General features: G+C 40.6%; 1 protein-coding gene across 2 annotated transcripts; it reads right to left on the bottom strand.

The window, feature by feature from the left end:
* Positions 1-232: 232 nt before the first annotated feature.
* On the bottom strand, positions 233-24,981 carry PLAC8 (placenta associated 8). Of its 2 annotated transcripts, XM_078148105.1 has the most exons (6): positions 24,809-24,981; positions 22,727-22,976; positions 8,324-8,465; positions 4,358-4,482; positions 2,713-2,828; positions 233-532 (listed from the first exon to the last, which is right to left on the bottom strand). In XM_078148105.1, exons 3-5 carry the CDS (start codon positions 8,433-8,435, stop codon positions 2,724-2,726), a joined length of 342 nt encoding a protein of 113 aa, XP_078004231.1. In that variant the 5' UTR covers positions 8,436-8,465; positions 22,727-22,976; positions 24,809-24,981; the 3' UTR covers positions 233-532; positions 2,713-2,723. The 2 variants fall into 2 exon arrangements, with proteins under 2 accessions (XP_078004231.1, XP_020844089.1); XM_020988430.2 differs by lacking the exon at positions 22,727-22,976 and having other exon boundaries at positions 24,809-24,979.
* Between the last annotated feature and the right edge of the window lie 219 nt (positions 24,982-25,200).

The following is a 25,200-nucleotide window of genomic DNA, read 5'->3' as shown; positions in this document are numbered from 1 at the left end:
TTGTATTATTATTAGAGCTATATTTTAAAATAAGGACCCCAGGGAAATGGAACGAAAATATAACTAAGTCATTGATAGAAATCTCCTCAAAAGGATGCAAAACCTTAGTCTTTGTAACTCATAGACCAAAGTTCACTGGCAGTAAGCTGAAATTTCTAAGAACCAAATTTTTGTAATAATGTGAATAAAAAGTATAAAAATCAGTATTAACATAAAATATGTACACAGAAAATTTTATTTTGAATGCTCTTTATTTGTTTTACATTTTAAAAAAAGCCTCATATTACCAATCAAGCATTGTTACAAGAGTCGCAGTAAGCCGCAGAGAAGGAAAGCCTCCTGGGAGAAGGTCCCCAGAATAAATGTTCATGTAAAGTGAGAAGAGCTTCCCTGGCCTGGCATACCGTCATGATTCGGCTTTGTTATGGCACGTAGCAATTTAGGAGCAAGGGTTAGAGGAATACTTAGAGAAATACATTTTTCAGGCATTAAAACTGATGCCAATTGGCTTCATCAGAAACACAAACTGCATCTGCAAAGACAAAGGACAGCTGGATTAGAATCGTGTAATTTAAAAATTTAATCTTCTAATTCTCATCTCTTCAACTCTCCTCTTTCAATTTTTTGTCCATTTAAAGGCTTAGAATTCAGTGTACAGGACAGTGGGCCAAAGAAATGAACAAGAAGTAAGCTGTACTAAGGAGTTTCCTACTTTAAGCCAGTTCAGGGAGTGATTTCCTCTGTAAAATCTTAAGAATCATTGGGTCCCTTATCCGTTCATGCTACCTAACTTCCAATGAGCCCTCATCCTCCTGCTGACTCCCTATTTTCTCTGTCTCTTTCTTGTACTCACCTCTTGTTGCACACCTTTTCTATTTCCAAATCCCAAACCTAACCCAGGTCCTTTCATTTTTTACTTTATTGAGAAGATGAAGGTCGTCAGAGTTAAGCTCTCACCTCCTCCCTTTCTCCAAGTGGCCCCATTATCTTCAAAAAAAAAAATCTTCATATACCCAGTGGAACACAAAAACAAGATTGCATAGGAAACCAAATTCTCATTTCATGCCACTTTTAAAAAAAGTATATAGCAAATTCCACACATTAACCTGCAAGACTTATCAGTATTTCTTTTTTTATTTTTTCCCAATTACATGTAAAAACAATTTTTAACTTTTTTTAAGAATATTTTGAGTTCCAAATTCTTTCCCTCCCTCCCTTTGTATTTCCTTCTAAACTTCTGCCTGTTCTCTTCATTAAAAAAAAAAGTTTCAGTGTTCTCCCACCCCCCCCTTTTTTATTTCTGGCATCAGTAATGCCCGAGTGGTCCAGCCCTCATCACTTCTTTCCTTAGCCTTCTGATTGGCCTCCCTGCCTTCAGCTTGTCTTCTTTTAAATCCATCCTCTCCGAAGCTGCCAAAATCTGCCCAAGAAAATGCCTTAGTGACTTTCTTCTTGCCTCAGGAGTAAAATACAAACTGCTTTATTTGGCATTTTTTTATTTGGCCTTTCACGAGCTGCCTCCCCCTATCTTTTCAGACTGATTCTATATGGCTTCCTTTCACTGCCATGTTCCAATCAAACCAAGTTATTCTTCTCTGTATGACATGAGGGCTGGCCCTCCTCCCCATTCCCACCTCTTGTTACACAAAGTCCTCCATAAGCGGTCTTGTTTGAAACGACGGTTCAAATCCCATGTTCCTCCAGGAGGCCTTCCCTCTAAGATCACTTCCACTTTACTCTGTATATCTGTATATACAGTCTTTGAGGCGTGTTGTCTTCCTCTCTTAGACTGTGAGCTCCTTGAGGCTGAATAACTTTGTACTTTCGGCCTTTTCTTTCTATCCTCAATACTTAAGCATAGGGCCTGCTCAGAGCAAGTGCTCAGTGAAAGCTGTCAACTGATGTTTCCCGCACTGCATGCCCATCCCCTACAAGAATTACTTGTATTTACTTTGTACATATTTTTGTATTTACTTGTATGTCCTTTCCCCCAGTAGAATGTGAGCCTTTTGAGGTCAGAGACTCTTTTTTTTCTTTGTTTTAATATCCCTACTGCCTAACCCCCTTATTTTTGCAAATGAGGAGACTGAGGCGCACAGAGGTTCAAGATTCAGACTTGAGTCCTCTGAGTCCAAATCCTTTGCTGGATTTTGTCCTCTCGAAATGTGAACTTGAGTGGGAAAGGAAGTGATGGGTACAAAGAATGTTTCAAGGACATTAGATACTGGCTCCATTGCATAGGGGAACCAATTAGATTATGATTGATTGCATTATCTAGTTTAAAACTCAATCTCACCAAGTAGGACTTCACCTTGATCAGTGCCTTCATCTGTAGCCATCCCAAGCTGACACATACTGGTGTTTTGCAATTGTCATTCTCATCTGACCCCTTGAAGTCAGAGATAATACCACATTTATTTTATCTCCTTTTGGTACATGGTGAAGCCCTTTACATGTAGTAAGTGCTTAATAAATGATTATTCACAGATTGACCAAATCCTGAGTAGACTCCTGGGAATTCAGCCATTCCAGTGGGTTGTACCCATCCACTGAAATGGGATGCCGAACTAAACCAAATTATTTTCCTGTGAAGAAATCAGCCTTTACAGTTATGGTAATATAAGAGATCTAAGTTTTCTTGATTGAAAAAGTTACTACATTGAAGAGGTCCCAAGTTGTTCTTAAAAGACCTCTGGGGTCCTATTGACTCACCATTAGCTTTTTCAGAAAGCATTCATTTGCCTCCTCCTATTAATGTCCCGCTTCAGTTGGCAAAGAGAACACACGGTACAACAGAAAGTCACCATGAAGTCACTGCAGATGGATCCCTGTTGAAGAAGTGAAAATCAAATAAAAATCATTAAGATCCCGGCTTTTATTTTTTAGTTTAGTTTGTTTTGTTTTCGGAGTCAGTCGGGGTTAAGTGACTTGCCTGGGGTCACACAGCTAGTAAGTGTCAAGTGTGTGAAGCTCATGGCTTTAAAACGGTTCCAAGGTATATAAGGGAGGTAAAATCAGACACAGATCCGTGGGATAGTGAATCCAGTTTGATAAAATCCCTTAAAATTTAGTAAGGGAGGTTTCCTTTTTTTCATATAAATCTCCCTTTTTATGTTTAATTTTTCTGGTACTTCATGGGATTAGAAATGTTACATTATTTCCAAGACCCGTAATTTTGTCCCACTGGCACAGATCCATATAATTCAGTAGGTGGTCTTTAAGAGTTGTATCCACAAGGTCTTGTGGCCAAACTGAGCTTAGCCAGACTGGCCCATGGATAGCAGGCAGAGCAGAGGTCACAGGACTCACGCTTAAGCCTTCCCAGCTTCTGCTGACACAACCCGCAAAAATGCCTGGGTCACTTCCACATCAAGACGGGGCATCCAGTACTTGGGTAAAGTACATGACCTGTATCAGTTAATTAGGAGGCAGCTAGGTGGCCCAGTGGAGAGCGTGCTGGGCCTGCAGTTGGGAAGACCTACATTCAGATGTGGGCTCGGATTGCTGTGTGAACCTGGGGAAGTCACTTAATCTCTGCCTCAGTTTGCTCAACTGTAAAGTGGGGATAATAACACCTACGTCCCTGGAATGTTGTTCGGGTAAAACGAAATAATATTTGTAAAGCACTTAGTACGACACCTGGCACCTAGTAGGTCTACATAAATGCTTATTCCTTCCCTTTTCCCTCCACCCCCCCATCCCAATTATTGTAGAATAAATACCTCATGTTTATTTGTACCAGTATTGCACAGAGTGAAACATATAATTGGTGAAATAATATATAATGTGCATTATATGTACAAATAGGATGCACAGAGTAAGTGCAGGGATTGTTGATTACAAGGCATTCTATTATGTCTCGAAGCAGGGGTCCTTAACTTGAGGTCCATGAACTTGGTTTAAAAAAGAAAAAATTGGAAAACTCAATATAATTGCTTTCCTTGAATCCTATGTGTTTTATACATTTAAAAACATTCTGAGAAGTGGTCAGATTGCCAGAGGGGCCCATGACATTACAAAATAAAGTTTAAGAATCCCTGCCCTAAGGGAATTCCAATAGCTAGAGTCAAGCCGAAAGGGATAATCCTAGCTCTCCCCACCATTTTAATTCTCTTATTCAGGACGGGAAATGAAGGGTGAGGCAACCTTGCTGGACAGCCAATGGATTGCAGATGGTTGAGGATCTCCCCTACTAGGCCAGATTATATCAATAAGCATTTATTAAATGCCTACTATGTTCCCGGCACTGGGCTCAACAAAGAAAAGGCAAAAGCATGATTTCTAATAACATGAACACATATATCCATTTGTATAACAGTCTTCTCGGTGGGGTCATAGGGCTGAGGAGGTGACTCACAGGGATGCCATATCTGGTCCGGTAGAGGGTCCTCATGGCCACACTCGTACCGCACAAGCAGCATTCATTCATGTCAGAAGCCACTTGGCACGCGAGGCAGATGGTACAGAACGTCCCACAGAGGCCTAGTCATGGAGGAAACCACAAGCAGGAGTTACTTTATGGTTTTTTTTTTAAATTAAATCTGTAATTCTCTAAGGCACTTTAAAGAGAAACTGCTAATTCCACTATGGGGAGGAGGGGGAGGAAAAAATCTATTACAATGCATGCAATATGCATTATTTCAACAGTGATGAAATATCCTGTGCACGCCATATCTCCCCATCCTAATCTTTCTTGGCCGTTTAGCATGAATGAACTTTCACAAGATCTGCATGAGTAATGACATGTTGAATGCTCCCCTACTGGTCCAATATGGCTTATGTGAAACCTGAGTATGGCTGCTAATCAATTTTCTTTCCAATGTGTGTCCAGGGGCTTAATTGTAGATGGATGGAGTTGGCACATATGTTGTTGAGAAGAGAAACCTAATAATTAATAAAGCAGCAAAGGTGGTGGTAAATCTTAATAAGGCTGTGTCATTTATGAGGAATAGAGCAATTCAGGCAGATTGAGAAAATGCGAAAATGGAATAACAAAGAAGAGAGCAAAATTTTAAAAAAACCAACCCCCAATAAGTAGGAGCCTTCATATCTCTGCAAACCAAAGCAACAGAGCTATAGGGCAAAATTCTGCAAGGCTATCTTAATTATGTGAAATAGGTGATTAGACCCCTCTTTTACTCCAATCAGTATTAATCAGCTTGTGATTTCATAGAGGTAATGATTGGTAGTAATTGTTAATATATCAATACAGTATGCCTATAATCAATGTACATTCAATCAATCAAATTAGCCAGCCAATCAATGTACATTTAATTTTAGTCAATATATTACACCTGTTATCAATACACATATAGTTAATTAACATATTATACTTAATATATATTTAATCAATTAATCAGGAGTGATCAAATAGGATAGAGTCTTTCTTATGAAAGGACCCTGGACTCTTATAAAAAGGCTCAAACTTTTTATGAAAGGCCCCAAACTATACTGCATAGTCAGAAGGTCACTTATTAAGAAGTTTGCTGGCCTAATCATAGGAAGCTAACTAGAGAACTTTACCTTTTCCTCCTGCCAAGGACCGAGGACCAAGCCTAGTGTGGCAGATGTGGGTCAATTACATGGAAAGTCCCCCAGCCATTCCACTGCCTCTCCACCCTTCATTAATGATCTCCTTATTGTCCAACATGAGGAGGTGGTTATGAGCATTTGGCCAACGAGTGACCTTGCTCACTAGGCTGTAGCCTGCCTTTCTACCAGCCCATTGGCTCATGCAGATGTTTTGACATCCGCTTATCATCCCAACCTCATGAGCCTCCTCCTCTATTTTGGTAGAACTTGGAGGGTCAAGATAGGTCTAGTGAGGTCGGCTTGCAAGTCTATCTGTCAACCAATGGGATTCTGTATTTTGTGTAAACTCTCCTGGAGAGTCAAGGGCAAAGTTTGTCTACCAATCAGACTCTTTATTTTTGGCCTATTCCACCTGTATTGTCCAGGTAGCAAGTACTATGAAAGTGCTTACCTAGAGGAAGCAGGCATCTCAGGTTGTGAGGAAGGTCTGAGATCCCATTCATTAAAGGGGGCCAGGTCCCTTTAACAAATGGTTATTGGCTCAGAGTTCTGCCTCAGTGGTTTTTCTTGCAGATTAGATGTTTTTGGCCTATATAGGGCAGCTAGATGATGCAGTAGATAGAGTACCAGAGCCCAGGGTCAGGAAGACTCATCTTCCTGAGTTCAAATCTGGTCTCGGACACTTACTAGCTGAGTGATCTTGGGCAAGTCATTTAACCCTGTTTGCCTCAGTTTCCTCTTCTATAAAATGAGCTGGAGAAGGAAATGGCAAACCACTCCAGTATCTTTGCCAAGAAAACCCCAAATGGGGTCATGAAGTCAGACACAACTGAAAAATGACTAAACAACAAAAATCTAAGAATTATTGGCCTCCCTTCCTCCCCCCCATACAAAGAAATTGAGCACCATGTTCTACTACCTCATGCAATTAAATTGCCTTAGAAATGATGGAGACAAACCACAAACCGTAAAAACCAAAGCATGCTGACAGAGAGGAGCTCCAGTTTCTATTCACCCAGAAATGTAGTCCCAAGTCCCAGGGCTTCAAATCAAAAAAGAAATCTTGCAAGCAGCCAAAAAGGTGAAATTTACAGATCCACAATGTGGTAGAAGCAATATCCTAACTTTTCTCTGCATGCAAGTTAGACTAGTTTTTCCTTAAAATGTATTGAGACATTCCTTGAGAGCGGATTGTCTCAGGAGACAAAAACTCCAGAACTAAGGCAGGACCATTAACATTCCAATTGACTGAGGAGTTGAGGCTTCAAACAGATAATCTAGAATACAGCTAGAAGGTAAAGAATGACTCAAGGTGCTAACCCCGTGGACAGTGTGATAAGCCAATTGTAGCTTCTAAGTCATGCCTCATATTAGGGTCATTGAAAAAAACAAGGAGTGGTAGTAAAATGTGGATCAAAATTAGAAAGCTAAGAATTTGAGGGAGAGAAGACTTGAAAAGGAAATAGTCATTAGATTTGAATCTTGGCTCTTAAAAATAGCTCCCATTTATATAGTATTTGGTGCTGTTGAGTCATTTCAGTCATATCTGACCCTGTTTGGGGTTTTCTTGGCAAAGATACTGGAGTGGTTTTCCATTTCCTCCTCCAACTCATTTTAAGTGAAGGTTAATCAGACCAGGCGGCAGGGTTATCTGGGCTATGCCAGAAGGGTAAACAAAAACAAACAGTGTACTCAAAGGGGCTAGGTGATTTGCCCACTTCATATAACTAGTAAGTGGCACAGCTAGACCCAGGTCTTTTGACGTTGTCTTCTGACATTTTTCCTGCACTGTGGTATCACTCTAAAGTAACCTCATTGACTTTTGTGTAGGGGTTTTCTAGAGCAACCTAGACGCTCTTCCTCACATATGGCTTTCCATCTCCTGCCTCTGGCCTCAGGATGGACAGATGATCTCCTTGCCTACTGAATCTCACCTCCGAGAATGAATCCCTAGCTTCTTTCAAATGCTACCTCTTATGTGAGGCCTTTTCAAGCTGCTTCTTATTCAAATGAATTAATTAATTATTTTAACTAAGTTAATTTCAATTAATTAATCCAAAATTACTTTTTATTTAAATAGCATATACTATATGTATATATGTGTACATGTCATTTTTCCCGGTAGACATTTAAGCTAAATTTTTGATTCTGTATGTACCTAGTACATACAACCTAGAATTTTTGATACCTACTACATACAGCCTAGAACCTAGTACGGAAATCTAGTTTCTGACACATAGTAGGTATTTTAAAAATGCTTCTTTATTGATTGATGGTGTTTTGTTTAATAAAAATGAAGTAAAATGAACTTCAGATCTAATTATAAACAGGCAGACTTATCAGTGATAGAATAAAGCAGATCTCTCTTTGTTATCTCAATTTTGAAACATATTCCAATATAATCTGGGGACCAAGGTTATTTGCATAAGACCTTCTTCATTGGGAGGGAACCATAATTCAATGCATTTTTTTGCTTTGTGTGAGGGTCACAGTGAGAGCTTGGGAGAAGAGAGAGCCTAGTTACCATTCTCCACCAATGAAGAGAGTCTTACACAAATGACCTCAAGTCCCAGATTACACATAAATAAGATTACTCATTGACAAGTACCAGGTGTATGAATCATTTGGCGATCACTGCTATGGGCTTAAAAAAAGGCAGCATCATATCGACTAGGATCGATGGAGATAGCATTTGGAACACGCTCTATAGAGACAGAAGAATGGAAAAGGGTGACTGGAAATTTGATTTTCTATCAATCACGTTCAGTATTAACTTGGCATCAGGACTTACAGACTCCACAGTCACTGCAACAGTCTAGAAGACCGGTCTGCCAGTTGGAGCCGTGGGGGTAGCCGCCCCTCTGGGGCTGAGTCACCACTACAATAGGTTGTGCTTGCTGCATCTTGGAGGTAGGTTCTTAGAAGCCCGCAGCCTGACAGGGAAAGGAGAGAAATGATGTATCATCAAACATCTTATGGTTACTGATGGTCATTTGGATCAAGCTGCCTCGACATTGAAGGAGTATCATTGTTGGCACTGGAAGACTTCAGTCTTAGCTGTCACCTTCACTAGCCCATGTGATCTGAGCAAGTGATCTATAAAATGGTAATAAACTTATTATAAGGGAGGGATCAGTAAGGTGCTCCATCACTGACATCAAAATAGAAGACATCAAAAGAACATCTTTAGGGTTAGCTAGGTGGCACAGTGGGTAGAACACCAGCCCTGGAGTTAGGAGGACTTGAGTTCAAATGCGGCCTCAGGCGCTTGACACTTACCAGCTGTGTGGCCCTGGGCAAGTCATTTAACCCCAATTGCCTTGCAAAAAACCCCCCATTATTTATTTATTTATTTGCATATTTATCTATTTATTTATTTATTCATTTGCTCATTTATTTATTTATTTATTTGTTAGGCAATGGGGTTAAGTGACTTGCCCCGGGTCACACAGCTAGTGAGTATTAAGTATCTGAGGATGGATTTGAACTCAGGTCTTCCTGACTCCAGGGCCGGTGCTGCATCCACTGCGCCACCTAGCTGCCCCTTAAAAACCCCATTTTTAAAAATAAAAGATAATAAAAATAAAAAGAGAACAATAATATTTTGTACTAGCTAGCATGGAGTTGCGAAGAAAATGCTTTGCAAGCTTTCATTTGCTCATTCATTCATTCAGTCAGTCAGTCAATCAGTTAGCTTAGACCTATAAGGTTGTTGGTATAGAAAATTCTCAATGAGTAAACTCCCTTTACCAATGTAGACCAGTCTATGCTTTGAAATTTGTAGTCAGAGAGTTGCCTAGGAGGACAAAAATTAAGAGTCCTGCAACTATCTTATGAAACTCGACATGTCAAAAGAGAATTTATCATCTTTCCCTCCATCCCAGTCTATCTTTATAAAGAATCCACCTTCCTTATTTCTGTCCCAGGTACCACCATTCTTCCAGGCTCCCAGGATGGTCTCAGCTTTATCCCTGACTCCTCACTCTCACCCCACACAGCTAAATCTTGCTGCTTCTACCTCCGCAGGATATTTCAGATTTGGAGCTACACAGAGAACATCCTAGTTCAGGGCCCCAGCACCTCTCACTTAGACTATTGCCATGGTCTCCCAATCACTCTTCTTGCCTCATCTCACTTCTTCCAATCTATCATCTACACAGCAGCCAAAGTGATTTTCCTTAAGTACAGATCTAAGCATGTTGTTCAAAAAACTTCACTGCCTCCTCATTGCCTCTAGAATAAAAGATCAATTCCTTTGTTTGGCTTCAAAATGTTTTTTTTTTCAATTATTGAGCATCCATTTTTTTTCTCTCACCCACAAGAAAGAAAGGAAGAATGCAAAGAAGGAAGGAACGAAGGAAGAAAGGAAAGGAGGAAAGAAAGAAGACAGAAAAAGGAAGAAAAAGAAAGAAGAAAAGGAAGGAAGAAAGAAGGGAAAGAGGGAGGGAGGGAAGGAAGAAAGGAAGGAAGGAAGGAGAAAAAATATCTCTCATTTTGCATAGTAGTTCATCATCTCTCTGTCATGAGGTGAGCAACCCTTTGGAATCACGGTTAATCATTCAGTTAATAAATATTTTTAGGTCTTGCCAAGTTGTTCAATTTTATAACATTGGTATTGCAGTACCAATTGTTCGAGTTTTGCTCCCTGGATTCTTCATAAGGACTTACAAGTCCTCTCGTGTCTCTTTGAAACCACCTTTTTTCCAAATTTCTTTTAGCACAATAATATTCCAACGTGTTCAAGGATAACTTGTTCAGCCACTCACCTAGGGAAACCCCTGGTTTCCAGGGTTGGGTTTTTATTTTTTTTGGTGACCACGAAAGGAGCTGCTAGAAATATTTTGTGCACAGCAGATGTTTTCCTTTTTCTTTTATCTCTTTGGTCTATAAACCTAGCAGTGGCATAGCTGGGTCAAAGGTGCGCACAGCGTAGGAACTTTTGGGACATAACGACAAAACACTTTCCAGAATGGCTGGACTCATTCACAGCTCCCTCCACAGACCCTCCAACATTGGTCACCTTATTCTTTCTCATTATCTTTACCAGCCAGATGGGTGAGGTAGAACCTCAGGATGGCTTTAATTTGCATTTCTCTAATGATTAATGATTTGGGGCATTTTTTTCTTGCAGCTATAAATAGCCTGAGTGTCTTCCTTTTAAAACTGCCTGTTCATATCCTTAAGCCATTTATCAATTTAGAAAGCTTCTTAAAATCTGAATTAGTTCCTCGTTTATTTTGAAAATGAGAATTTTATCAGAGAAATAAGCTTCACAGCTTTTTTCCTGTTTGTTTCCCTACTAATCTTAGTTGTATAAGATTTGTTTTTGCAAAAAACTGTTTCTATTTTATATAAACAAAATTATTGAGTTTATCTTCTGTGATTCTTTCTACCCCTTGTTTGATCATGAATCTACCCCCTACCCTGAGATCTGTAGTTAATTTCTTCCTCATTTTTCTAATTTGTTCATTATATGAATTTTTGTATCTAAGTCACATGTTCATTTGGAGCTTATTTTGTCTAAATCTTATAGGTATAAGGTATATAGGTATAGGTATAAATCTAATATCTTCCATATGGCTTTCAAGTTTTCCCAGAAATTTTTTTTATCAGTTAGATCTCTTTCTATGAAACAGTAATTTATAGTTGCATTTACAGAGTTCTTGTGTGAGTTTGGGATAGGTAGACTCCCAAGTATTTTATACATTCTGTCATTATTTTAAATGGAATTTCTTTTTCTATCTCTTCCTGCTGGTTTTTATTGGTATTATAGCACAAGGCTGATGATTTGTATGGATTCATTTTATATCCTTCAACTCTGCTGAAGGCATTGTTTCTCCAATTATACTATCGTATCATCTGCAAAAAGTGATTATTTTGTTTCATTTTACCTCTGCTTATTTCCTCAATTTCTCTTTCCTGTCTTGGTGGTATAGCCAGTATTTCTAGTACTGGGTCAAATAGAAGTGGTGACAATGGACATCCTTGTTTCATCTCTGATTTTAATGGAAAGGATTCTAATATATAATTCTGGCTCTTGGTTTAGATATATACTATATATCACGTTAAGGAAGGTCCACTTATTCTTATGTTTTCTAGTTCGTTTTTTTTTTTAACAGAAATGGGTGTTGTAGTTTGTTAATGCTAATTCTGCATCTATCAATATAATCATATGATTTTTGTTATTAATATGGTTAATTAAGTTTATAGTTTTTCTAATATTAAACCAACCCTGCATTTCTGATACAAATCCAATCTGGTCATAGTATATGGTTATAGTCCAGGCCTGCACAACATATGGCCCACCATAGGATTTTGGGCGGCCAGCAAAACTGTAAGATTGCCACTGTGCCGTCTCCTGTTTGTCACATGACTGATGGCAACCGACCATCCATCCTCAGTCTGTCTTTAGTCTAACCCATCTGTGACCCAAAGAAGTTTAGACTATTTTAATTTTGGCCTCTACCTATTGCCAAGCTGTGCAGGTCTGTTGTAGCCTCTTTGCTAATATTTAAAAGTTTTTTATCAGTGTTCATTAGGGATTTGGTCTACGGTTTTCTTTTTCTATTTTGTCTCTCCCTGGTTTAGGTATCAAAACCATATTTGTATCATAGAAGGAATTTGGCAGAATCCATCTTTTGCTATGTTTGCCACAGTTTAATATTAGACTTTATTTTTTGAAGGTTTGATAATGAATTCACTTGTGAATCCATCTGGTCTTGGCTTTTTTTCCCCTTGGGAGTTCATTTATGGCTAATTCAATTTATTTTTCTGAGGTTATTTGGCTTTATAAATCCCTTTACACCCTTTCCCCAGTATGTCTTTACATCCTTTTTGCACATCATTCTCCTTTTTTCACTCTATTGTCCAACCAAACTGGCCTTCTCTCTATTTCTTGCGTGTAGCATTCTCATATTTGTACCTTTGCATTGGTGTTCAAGGCTGGAATGCATCCCTTTCACCCCCACCTCATAGAATCCCGCTCTTTCTTTATGACTCAGCTCAAGTTCCACATCTTGCAATGAAGCCTTTCCTGATTCCCTTAATTTCAAGTGCCTGCCCTCCCTCCCTAGCTACCTCGTATTTATTTTGCATATATTTATACATGTTTCCTCTGATAGAATAGAAGCTTCTTAAGAACAGGAATTCTTCCTTCCTTCCTTCCTTCCTTCCTTCCCCTCCTTCCTTCCTTCCTTCCTTCCTCCTTCCTTCCCTCCTTCCTTCCTTCCCTCCTTCCTCCTTCCCTTCTTCCTTCCTTCCTTCCTTCCTTCCTTCCTTCCTTCCTTCCCTCCTTCCTTCCTTCCTTCCTCCTCCCTCCCTTCCTTCCCTCCTTCCCTTCTTCCTTCCTCCCTTCCTTCCTTCCTTCCTTCCTTCCTTCCTTCCTTCCTTCCCTCCTTCCCTCCTTCCCTTCTTCCTTCCTTCCTTCCTTCCTTCCTTCCTTCCCCCCTCCCTTCCTTCCCTCCTTCCCTTCTTCCTTCCTCCCTCCCTCCCTCCCCCTTCCTTCCTTCCTTCCTTCCTTCCTTCCTTCCTTCCTTCCTTCCTTCCTTCCCTCCTTCCCTTCTTCCTTCCTTCCTTCCTTCCATCACAAGTACCAAGCATAGTGCCTAGTACATAGTCACAGCTTAATAAAAAGTTGTCGATTGAATAAGTGACCTGCCACCACATATCATGTATCACACATGAGATTAAAACTCAGGTCTTCCTGACACCAAGGCTAGATCTCTATCCACTATGTCACACATGCAAACCTTTATTATTAATAATGACTCACATTTATAAAGCATTTTGAGGTTTCCAAAAAGCTTTTCTCACTTGTGAGGTACAAAGTGCAGTAGTATCATTACTATCTCCATCTTAACAGCTGATGAAGCTGAAGTACAGAAAAGTTGTGACCTCATCCCCGGCTAGCGTAACTAGTACAGGTTCAAACTCAGTTTTAACTCTCAGACTGTGCTAATCGATCATGTTGTTCAGTCCTGCCTGACTCTCTGTGACCCCATTTGGGGTTTTCTGGGCAAAGATACTGGAGTGGTTTGCTATTTTCTTCTCTAACTCATTTTACATGTAAGGAAACTGAGGCAAATAGGGTTAAATGACTTGCCCAGGGTCACATAGCTAGTAAGTGTCGGAGGCCAGATCTGAACTCAGGAAGGTGAGTCTTCCTGACTCCAAGCCCAGCGCTTTATCTATCCACAGCACCACCCTAGCTCCATCATCCCACTCTTAATATGTTACATAAACATTAGCTAGTGTTTTTTCATCGTAGAACAATGCCTAAAATACACCTGAAGATGAAGTGGTATTTACCAAGTGGTTACCATAGCACACAAATGAAATGCACAAATGAAATGTATAGTCTTGAAAGAGGAGACCACCATGTATGCCCTGTGTCTCCATCCTTCTCCCTCCTCCTTCCCCTCCCCACTCCCCTAGCACCAGGGCTATGGAGATAAATGATTCATTTGCATAACCACCCCATGAGATGAGCCTTTAGGATTTATGGGAAATAGATTTCCCTCCTCCCCGCCAGAACAAAAATAAAGCAAAGCTACTGCAAAAGGTCAGTAAATTCTGAAAAGGTGTTACACCTTGGTAGGCAATTATCTGTTCACCATATGCATTTCCTCTTAATGAAACGTTGTGACTTTTACAACATGCAGTGTGGGAAGCTAGATAAGACCTTCACAGAACGGAACTCAGATATTAGAGGGGGCTTTATGGCTTTAACTGGCCACTATACCCTTCTAGTAAACTGGACAAGCCTCCTTCCATGCCTGGAAGGCTCTATGTCTCATCTACACCTCCTAGCTTCCTTGGTTTCCAAATCTCAGCTAAAGTCGCACCTTCTCCAAGTGGGTCTGAGACCACACCCTAATTTATCCCATCTGTATCTTGTTAGTACAAAGTTGTCTGCACAATGCCTGGCACATAGAAGCTGAATGAATACTAACTCGTTGATGGACTCATTTTCCTTATCTTTAAAATGGGGATGATAATAATACTTATACTTCCTACCTAACAAAGTTGCTGTGAGAAAAGTGACATGAGATATGATCTTAAAGGATGGTGGTAAATACATTTTCTTTTCTTGGAAAGCAGAAGTTTAGGAAGGCAGAGTGGAATCCTACTGAAATGGAGTCAGAAAGACCCTAGGTAACTCACAGCTTCTTTGGACCTCAGTTTCTTCATCTATAAAATAGGGGTGTTGACTAGACAAAGTCTAAAGTCCCTTAGGTGATGACCCTAAGGAATGCTCATTTAAGAATATGGCATGTACTTTTCAGTGTTATCATTCATTGATATTATCACCAATGATATTTCAAGAAAATACCTATATTCAAAGAAAATTTGAGTGGGAGTACCCTGTGTATATGTGTGTGTGTTTTACTGATTTTAAAACAGAAAATCAAGGATCCATTTCACAAATCTACTTATGGAAAGAGTAGAGGGCAGATGATAGGGGCAGGTGCTAAAACAGAAAAAAAAAATCCAAACCAAACCCAAAACCTTATGCTGAAGTGTTTGGGTTTTTCGGCTCTTAAATGGACAATAAAACAAATTTTTAGCCTAGAGACCCCTAGTTTCACCTATATGAAAAGCAACCACAACCTTCCTAACAAACTCATTCTCTCAAATCCTGAGTACAAGGAAATAAAAGGAAAAAAGTATTGAATTTCTGTTACTCACGTGTTAGAATGCTTAGCATCAAATGACCTTAGGAATACTTAAACACACCCTCTCCTCAAATAGATGGGAATTACCTTTGCCGATCCCTTCTTTACTTTCTAGAGCTTTTATTTTCAGACCCAAGTAAAAACTAAATTGACTAGCTCTCACTCATGAAAAGAAACCAGGGCTTAGTAAAAATAAATGCTATGTAACAATAACTCAACTTTACATAGCAATTTAATGTTAAAATAATGGTATCTGGGTAACCCTTTGAAAGATTCCCGAAGCACTTCACCAGGTTATCTCTTTTGACCTTCACAACAACCCTTTGAGGTAGGTGCTATTATTTTCCCCATTTTACAGATGAAGAAACTGAGGCTGAGAGGTCAGATGACTTGCCCAGGTCCCCACAGCTAATAAATATCAGGGGCAGTATTTTAACTCACTGTCTTCTTGACTCTTAACTCTAGCACTCTATATCCACAATATCCATCAGTTAATCAATCAGTAAACATTTATTAAGCGCCTACTGTGTCAGGCACTATGCGCTAAGCTAACACCTGCTAGCTAGCCATTATAAAAGAAAAAGAACCTCCTTCTCCTCCCTCCTCCCATTATTAGAAGCAGTTGGGTGGCGCAGCGGATAGAGTCCTGCGTTAGATGCTTGACACCTCTGAGCCCCTGGGGGAATCACTTAACTGTCCCCAATCTCTGTTTACTCCTCTGTACAATGAGGATGATAACAGCCCCTACTTCCCAGGGTTGTTGTGTAAAGCGCTTTGCAAACCTTATAGGGCTATTATTATTATTGTTATTAATCGTAACGACCAAATTTGACCCAAGAGGCAAATTGAGAAAATATCCTTCCCTCCCTCCTTTGCAAACGTGAAGAGCTTTGGGTGTGGAATATTACGTATGTTAGCAGATGTGGTTGATTTTGCCGAAGTGCCCTCTTTTTTTCCTAATCTTTATTAAAAGGGATTGCTTGCTGCTGGGGGAGGGATATATTTGTAAATTAGGGTGATGTGAAAACAAAAAGCATCAATAAAAATCAGATTTTTTTTTTTTAAAGAAAGCTCAGGGCATTGGGCTGGAAACCTTGCTCTTCCCAAGGTCCTGGGCTGCCTCCATCAGGATCTGAGGGAAGCTGGTGGTTTGACTCCGTCTCAGAGCGCTGCCCCGGCTAGGCTGGCTGCCTGCGGGGGTCGGGGGTGTTGCCTGGCAGCTGATGGCCGTGGCTGGGCCCTTCTCCGTAGGATTCGCTTCCCTGGGTGATGGCTATGAGAAGCCAGGTGCTTTGGCGGAGTCGGCTGCCACGGCTCCCGGGCTCATCTGCCTGACTGTGGTGTAGAAATTGTGTCCCTTCCTCTGATCTATATCCCTGCACCAGCGCATACATTCTGTCTAGCTTAGTGTGTGGCACACAGTAGGCACTTAATAAGCACTCAGACACTTAGACTAGCTGTGTGACCTTGGACAAGTCACTTCACCCTGTTTGCCTCAGTTTCCTCATCTGTAAAATGAGCTGGAGAAGGAAATGGCAAACTGCTCCAGTATCTTTGCCAAGAAAATCCTAAAAGGGGTCAGGAACAGTCAGACATGACTGAAAAACAAGTGAACAACAAACAGCAGGCACTTAATAAATGCTTGTTAATAAATTGATTGATGGTAAGTACAAGAAAGCTGCAGCATATTTCTAATGATGACCTGTGTTCGAGAATGGGTATGATTGTTAGCAAGAACATGTGGAAAGAGAGGTCTCCCACGTATGTAGGAAGAATGGACAGCCCGAGATTTATATGGGCACTTGGGAAAGCTAACAAGAGAGGGAGGGCAGGGAGTAAGCATTTACACAGCACCTGTTAGGTACCAGGCACCAGGCACTATGTGCTTTCTAAATATCACCTCACCAGGCAGGGGCCATTTTTATCCCTATTTTATAGCTGAGGAAACTGAAGCAAGCAGAGGTTAAGTGACTCATCCAAAGTCATACGGCTGGTAAGTGTCAGAGATCAGACCTAGAGGAAGTCCTCTGCTATGCTGAATAGATTCCCGGTGGAAAATCTTTGAACAACATGGAGGAGAATCCATTAAGATTAGGGGTGGATATCTTTTTTTTAAACATTTATACACTACCTACTGTGTGCTAGGTACCAGGCTAAGTACTTTGCCATATTATCTTATTTGGTCCTCACAGTAACACTGGGAAGTAGGTGCTATTATCATTTTCTCCCCATTTTACAGTTGAGGAAATTGAGGCAGATGGAGGTTAAGTGACTTGCCCAAGGTCACTCAGCTGGTGGAAGTCTAAGCTACCTAGTTGCCTCTAGGCCTCCTAGGTATACTCACTTAATCATCTTTGCTGTTTTTAGTCTCAGCGACAAGTACTCTTAGCTGGTTTAGATCCAATAATTCACTAAGATTTTTTTTGTTAGGTAAAGGGTTTGACCAGGGGGTAATCTTGTAAATTGAGCCAGTAGGTGGCGCCATAGTGCACAGAGTACACGAGTCAGGCGTCAGGAAAACATCTTCGTGAGTTCAAATGTGACCTCAGACACTTACTAACTGTGTGACCCTGGGCAAGTGTTTTAACCCTCTTTGCCTCAGTTTCCTCCTCTGTAAAATGAGCTGGAGAAGGAAATGGCAAAGCACTCCAGTGTCTTTGTCAAGAAAACCCCAAATGAGGACAGGAAGGCAGAACTGAACATCTGGTCAATTAAAGTTTGAGAAGTTGAAGTCTTTGTTCTGTCCTAGAAGACATTTTTTGGTAAAGGGACGAGGGGGTGGATTTTGCTGTCTATTCCAGGTGCAGATGTCTGATGGTGGGCTCTGCCCCCACCTCACTGCTGCTGTCTCTCTGGCTGCCATCTCTTCCCTCTTCCCCAAGGACTCCTTCGCTACACCCCCCCCCCAACCCTTTACTCTCCTGCCATCTCCCAGGTACGAAAGCTCCTGGGCAGACAGGGAGGACTGTGATTTGTAAGCTTGCCTGCCTAAGGGTCTAAGCCTGCCAGGACAGACACTAACAACCAGGTGGACATGGAAAGGTTTACTGTAGAAGATGGCTTGTGAGCTGAGCCAGGAAATGAGGATGAAGTCCATTCTAGACCCTGGATGAGGAGAGAGTGTATTCTAGACGTGGGATGAAGAGGGAGTCATTCTAGACATTATTACCCCCCTTTTACTGATGAAGTGGCCTGCCCAAGGTCACACAGCTAGTGTCTCAGGCAGTATTGGAATTCAGATCATACTCATCCCAGCTCCCAGCACTCTCCTGTATACCACCACCTAGCTACAATAATCTGAAAAGATAGCCTGCAGCCACCGGGAGAAGAATTTTAAAATCTCATGCAGTCTAGTTTATATTTTCTCCTACCGAGAAAAAGGGAACCGCCAAATTTTTGAGGAGAGGAATGACATGGTCAGGCTTGTGCTTTAGAGAGATTATTTTGGCACCTGGGTTGGAGCTGGATTGGAGAGGAGAGAGTCTGGAAATAACCAGTTAGTCTAGGAGAGAAGAGATGAGCTGAGACCGTGAACGTGAATGGAGAGAAGGGCAAAGACTGAGAGACACGGACAGAGGTTCAATACATCTTGACTACTCATTGGATATGAGGGTTGAGGGAGAGAGAAGAATGGAGGAAAACTCCTAGATTATGAACCTTCAAGAGTTGAAGGATGGTGACGCCCCAACAGAAAGGAGGAAATGTGGAGGAGGAGGGCGCTTCTGGACAGGGGGGAAGACAATGAATTCCATTTTGGAAATACTGAGTGTGAGATGCTTACAGGACATCCAGGTGGAAGTGTCCTCCACTCAGGAAAGACAAGATGGCTCTATCTATGGGTCTGGGAGTCGTCAGGATGGAGATGATAACTGAACTCAATGGAAATGATTAGGACACCAAGATTCAAGGGTACAGAGAAAGGAAAATTAAAAGTTCCAGAAGATCACCTCGTCAGGACATGAAGACCTAGAAAAGAAGAATGAGAAAGATTGGGCAGACAATTAGGAGAATGCAGATGGAGGTGTCACAAAAACCTAGGAAGGACCCAATCACAATCCAGGAGGTCAGGGTGGAATATGGCAGAAGGCTCAAGAAAGAAGAAGTCATTGAATTTAGTAATGAAGAGAGCACCGGTAAGCTTGGAGGGAGCAGTTTCAGCGGAGTGGTGAGGCTAAAAGCCAGACTGGAAGCCGTGAGTGACGGTAGAGGGCATGGAGGCCCAAGTGTAGAAGGCTTTTGTCTGGTTGTCAGGGAAGAAAAACGTAGCATAATAGCCTGAAAGGACCAGCAGGACCAAGTGAGGATTTTGTTGTCGTTGTTAAGGACGGGGAACGTCTGAGCGTGTTTGAAGGGAACAAAGAAGGAATCAGGAGAGCAAGAGACTGAAGATCAGGGAGGCAGAGGGATGACTGAGGAGGCGAGCTGTTAGAAGAGGTGGAAGGGGATAAGATCAGGGACCCAGGTGGAGAGGAGAAGGACAGTCTTCAGCAGAGACTGGACCAAAGGAGAAAGAATTGAAGGAGAAAACAACAAAGTATCCTGAAACAAACACTGGTGTCAGAGGACCTGAGTTCAAATGCCACCTGACATCAAGATACTTTGCCTTGACTTCTTCAAGTGTAAAATGAGCAGGTTGAATTATTATCTCCAGCCTCCAATGCCTTCGCAGTGGCTGTTCCCCATGCACAGAGCACACACACACACACACACACACACACACACACACACACACGCACCCCATCCTCACTTCTGCCTCTTAGGCTGCCTTGTTTCCTTCAAAACTCAGCTCAAGCATCCCCCCTTTTTATTTAATAATATTTTATTTTTTTTCAATTACATGTAAAGACAATTTTTAACATTCATTTTTTGACAGATCTTGAGTTCCAAATTTTTCTCCCTCCCTCTCCCCAAGACAGCAAGCAATCTGATGTAGGATACACATGCACAATCACATAAAACATGTTTCCACATTAGTCATGTTGTGAAAGAAGAAATGTAACAAAAAGGAAAAAAAAACACCAAAAAAGTGAAACTAGTATGCTTTGATCTGCATTCCAGCTCCATCAGTTCTTTCTCTAAATGTGGAGAGCATTTTCCATCATGAGTCTTTTGGAATTGTTCAAGCATCCCCTTCTTCGTGAATTCTTTCCTGACCCCCCCCTCCCCGCTCCCCTCCAGTTACTGGGGTCCTTTCCAGACAAATGACCCTGGACATATTTCACTTATACTTATGTGTGTACACCCTTGTAGAAGGTAAGCTCTTAGAAGCCGCCATGTTTCATTCTGGTCTTTGTGCCTGGCACCTGAATGCTTCTCGCTTGATTGAGGGATTCTGAAGAGTAGAAGGGAGGACAAGAAGGAACTTGCAGGGATGGCTTCTATTTTCTCAGCAAAGTAGGAGCTAAAGTGCTCTGCGTGAATTAGGATAAAGGGAGTGACATGGGAGGCTTGAAGACAGAAAAAACTGTTGGAGTGTGTGTTAGTGAATCGATTAATAAAAGGTCAAGATTTGTATCAGGGAAAGCCAGTGGGACAATCAATAGTCAAGCTTTTATTGAGTGCTTACTATGGACTGGGCTGCCCAAATGAGGTCAAATAACACAGGTATGGTTGCAACTTCCTCTGGCAGCCTTTGGCAAGGGGCAAGATTCAGTTATTGTGTGAGTGCAAACAAGGCAGATAGAGGGGGTAATATAGGGCTTGAGTTGAGCAATGCATGGCCAGGCTAAGAGGATCCAGAGCAAAGGTCAGTGGGTAGTTGAGGTGGTTAGGACATGTATGTATGTGTGCATGCTTGTGTGTACGTATGCACACATACATGTATATGTATAGATGTATATATGCATATATTTATATATAAATACATATATACACAGCTACTCATATATGTATATATGCATGTGTGTATGTATGTTTTATATATGTGTGTATGTATGAATATGTGTGTATGTATAAATATTTATCGTTCATCCTTCATACTCAAAGAGCGCTAATGATATCAGGAGGAGGATGTCTTGAGATATATATCCATATATATATATATATATATATATATATATACGTACACACATATATGTATATACACTTGTATGTATGTACACACATATATACAATATGTATATATGCATATATACATATACACAATATACCTGTATATATATGTGTATATATAGGGTTTTTTTTTGTTATTCTAAATGTGAAAGGCACCAACATACACAAGTCTCCCATAGATATAAAGGAACAGGAAAAGAAGATTGTGTGTGAAACTGCAAATAACTATTTTGTTGTTATTGTTCAGTCATTTTAGTCTTGTCTGATTCTTCCTGACCCCATTTGGGGTTTTCTTGGCAGAGGTACTGGAGTTGCCATTTCCTTCTCCAGCTCATTTTACAGATAAGGAAACTGAGGGTTAAGTGACTTGCCCAAGGTCACTCAGCTAGAAAGTGTCAGAGGCTGGATTTGAAGTCAAGGAAGATGTCAGGATTCCTGACTCCAGCCTGGCACCCTATTGACTGTGGAATAATAATAATGATAATAATAATAATAATAATAATAACAATAACAACAACAACAATAATAATAATAATAAATCTAGATTGCATTTTAGGTTTGCAAAGCAATGTACACAGGGTGTCCCCAAAGTCTTAGTATTGTTTTAAGTTTATTAAAATCTTAAGACTGCACTAAGACTTTTGGGACACCCTGTGTATATTCTTAGAATACAAATTATTATAAACTCTTGGAGGTCAGGACGTGTTTTCCCCATCATAGCTGACATTTATGGAGCATTGTACTGTTTTCAAAGTGCTAAACATACATTATCATATCCCATCCTTATAAGAACCCTTGGAAGGCACCATTCTTATTCCCATTGAACAGATAAAGAAAGTGAGGCTCAGTAGGGTGGGAGATGCCATTGCTGAAAAGTGTCCTTTACCATACAGAAGGTGAGGGGCAGCTAGGTGGTGCAGTGGATAGAGCACTGGCCCTGAAGTCAGGACAACCTGAGTTCAAATCTGGCCTCAGACCAAACACTTGACACTTACTAGCTGTGTGACCCTGGGCAAGTCACTTAACCCCAGTTGCCTAAAAATTAAAAAAAATTAAAAATTAAAAAAACCCCATACAAAAGGTGTTAGAAGTGGTGAAGATTATAGATGCTGGGGTTCCAGTGGGTTGCCCTGTAGAGGAGCAGAATGCCTGGCCTAGCCCAGCATCAGTCAGTCTAGCAACAGATCTGCCTGTCCACTGCTCTCCAGGGCTGGTTCCTGATAGGAATGGCATTTCGGTTAGAGTTCAATTCCGGCCATTCTCTGTGACTGTAAGCAAGGGACTGTTTCCTCTTCTGGAAACAAAAGAGTGGTACTGGATCACCTCTAATGGCCCTTCGTATATCTAAGACCCTACGGTTAAGGTCACACACTTATCAAGAATCTGGGCCAGAACCCCAAACGAAGGTTCTCTGAATTCAAACCCAGCTCCTTCTGCAAACATTGACTGAATGAATAAAAATCCCTTACCAAAACTCCTCTGGAAATCTCATTTTCTAGACAAAGTCCATTCTTGCTTCATGGAGAGAACAACATAGGAACGTTTCTTTCACTGCTTTCAGTTTGGAAAGGATGTGAGAGGAAAGAGTGTTAGGGGTTCATTCAAGCCTTGTCAAGGCCTCAGGAAGTTTAAAAAGAGGCTTCCTTTACTGTAAGCAAGATGAAATCACAGGGCGTCCATGTTGTGAAACTCCTCCATTCACACTGCTTCCATTTCCGACTGTTGGAGAGAGTGATAGATAGAATGACCCAAGGTGGACCAAGCTATGGAGTGGCTGGGGAGGAGGCATGAGAATGCCTTTGGGAAAACTTTAAACCATGAGATGGTTAAGCTGTTAAACCAGTAGGTCAGTAAACATTTGTTAAGTGTCAGGCACAGTGCTGAGCCCGGAGGGGATATATATACCTCAAGGGGATATAAGGAAAGGTGGAAAAATAATCCCTACTGTCAAGGACCTCACAGGTTAACCAGAGTAACAGCATGCTTACTGACCCCATTTGCGGTTTTCTTGGCAAAGATACTGGAGTGGTTTGCCATTTCCTTCTCTAGCTCATTTTATAGATGAGGAAACTGAGGCAAACAGGGTGAAGTGACTTGCCCAGAGTCACAGAGCTGGTAAGTATCTGAAGCCAGATTTGAATTAAGGAAGATGGGTCTTTCTGACTCCAGGCCTGGCACTCTACCCACTGTGCTACCTAGCTGCCTATAACTCAATACAAACCAATACTGGGTAAATTAGAGACAATTAGCAAAGGGTTAGAATACTCTCAAGTGTCTGAAAGCTTTTCCCCATCTTTAACTTGCCTGTTTTATTTCTTAATTATTTATATTATTCCAAAATTATTTATTTATCTTATTAAAAAAATCTCCCCTTGTTTAATGCTTCCTACCCTGTGGGTTGGCATTCATTGCCAGGACACCTCATTTTCTCTCCTTTGCATGCCTGGCATATCAGTTGAGAAGAATCATACTCGGATTTTTCTCACTGACGTCACTCACATGCCTTCATTTCAGTTTTTGGTGGATAAAATTTTTCATTTCAATGCAGTCGTCTCGCACAGTAGGCACTCTCCCACAAACCAGAATACAGTGAGGCAAGAAGCATTCTATATGTTGAAAAAATAACACCCAGAAGCCAAATTGGAAAGCACTAAATGATGATGATACAAGATATTTCCAAAGGACTCAATGAAAAAAATGCTACCCACCTTCAGAGAGAGAACTGACGAACTCTGAGTGCAAATTGAAGTATAATTTTCTTACTGTATTTGTTTTTTTTGCAACATAGCTAATATGGAAATATGTTTTGCATGATTTTACATGTATAATTAATATATTGCTTAACTTCTCAGTGGGTTGTGAAGGGGCAGGAGGGAGGGAGAGGATTTGGAACTTAAAATTTTAAAAAGTAAAGAATTTTTAAAATAAAAAAATAAACTTTTAAAATAATAAAAAGCAATAAACTGGCCCAAATCCAAGTGTGAAAATTCAAGTACCCCATGCTCTTTAACCTGAGTGAAACATCAAAACATACAAATCTCATATCCTCTTTAAATTTTTTAAATAATTTATACAGATGAAATGTGAGAGGATATCTAAGACATACCAGGACCCTTAATAAACTTTTGTAGAAAAAAAAATTAAATCAGGCAGTTTTGCTTAAATGTGAATGTACATGGAAATTAACAGTGAAATCAATAATCAGTTTGGTAATGTAACTTATCAAAGATATAGCTAACAAAGAAGCAATATCTGTTATTATTACCAATTAAACAAAAATTCCAGGCTTTAGCCTTGAACAGAAAGCCAGTCTCCTTTCACGTGAGCAACAGAATATAAGATATTGGCCATCCTACAAAGTCTTTACTTAGTATTATCTTCGGAAACGATCAATCAACAATTATTTATCAAATGCCCACTATATACCAGGCCCATACAAAGTCAAGTGCTCGAGAAAAATAATGCTGAAGAAAATAGAAGGCTTTCTGTGTTGAGAGACAGTAAAAAAAAATGCACCTATTTATTGTTTATCTGACCAAGTAAATACTCACAGTCCAAAGCCAGGTGCAGAGCTGGAAAGCAAGGTCTTCTCTGCGGGGAGTCCACAGTAGAAGTGAAACCTATGTAAGGCAGGGGAGAGTACAAATATTTTTTCAACAGTGATTAAGTGGAACAAAAGATAAGATCCGAGCCACTCAGTGGCCAGGAGGTTCAGAGTGTGTTTGCAGCCTCCAGGAAAAAAGCAGCCTTCTAAAAAGAGAAATGTATTCATTTCCACATTTTGAGCCTTCCTAAGGTTTTACTAGGCAGTGGTCAGAGAAGAAGGAAGTTCCGTTTTGCATCCTAATTTGTATCCCACAACTGATAGGTTTTATCCAAATATTTCTACTTCTCCAGTATCTGCATAGCAAATGGGTTACCATACACCATGGGTATGGAAAAT

This window comes from Phascolarctos cinereus, unplaced genomic scaffold, assembly GCF_003287225.1.
Source record: "Phascolarctos cinereus isolate Bilbo 61053 unplaced genomic scaffold, phaCin_HiC Scaffold_9;HRSCAF=440, whole genome shotgun sequence".
NCBI lineage: Eukaryota > Metazoa > Chordata > Mammalia > Diprotodontia > Phascolarctidae > Phascolarctos > Phascolarctos cinereus.
This window is presented reverse-complemented; position numbering and strand designations above follow the sequence as displayed.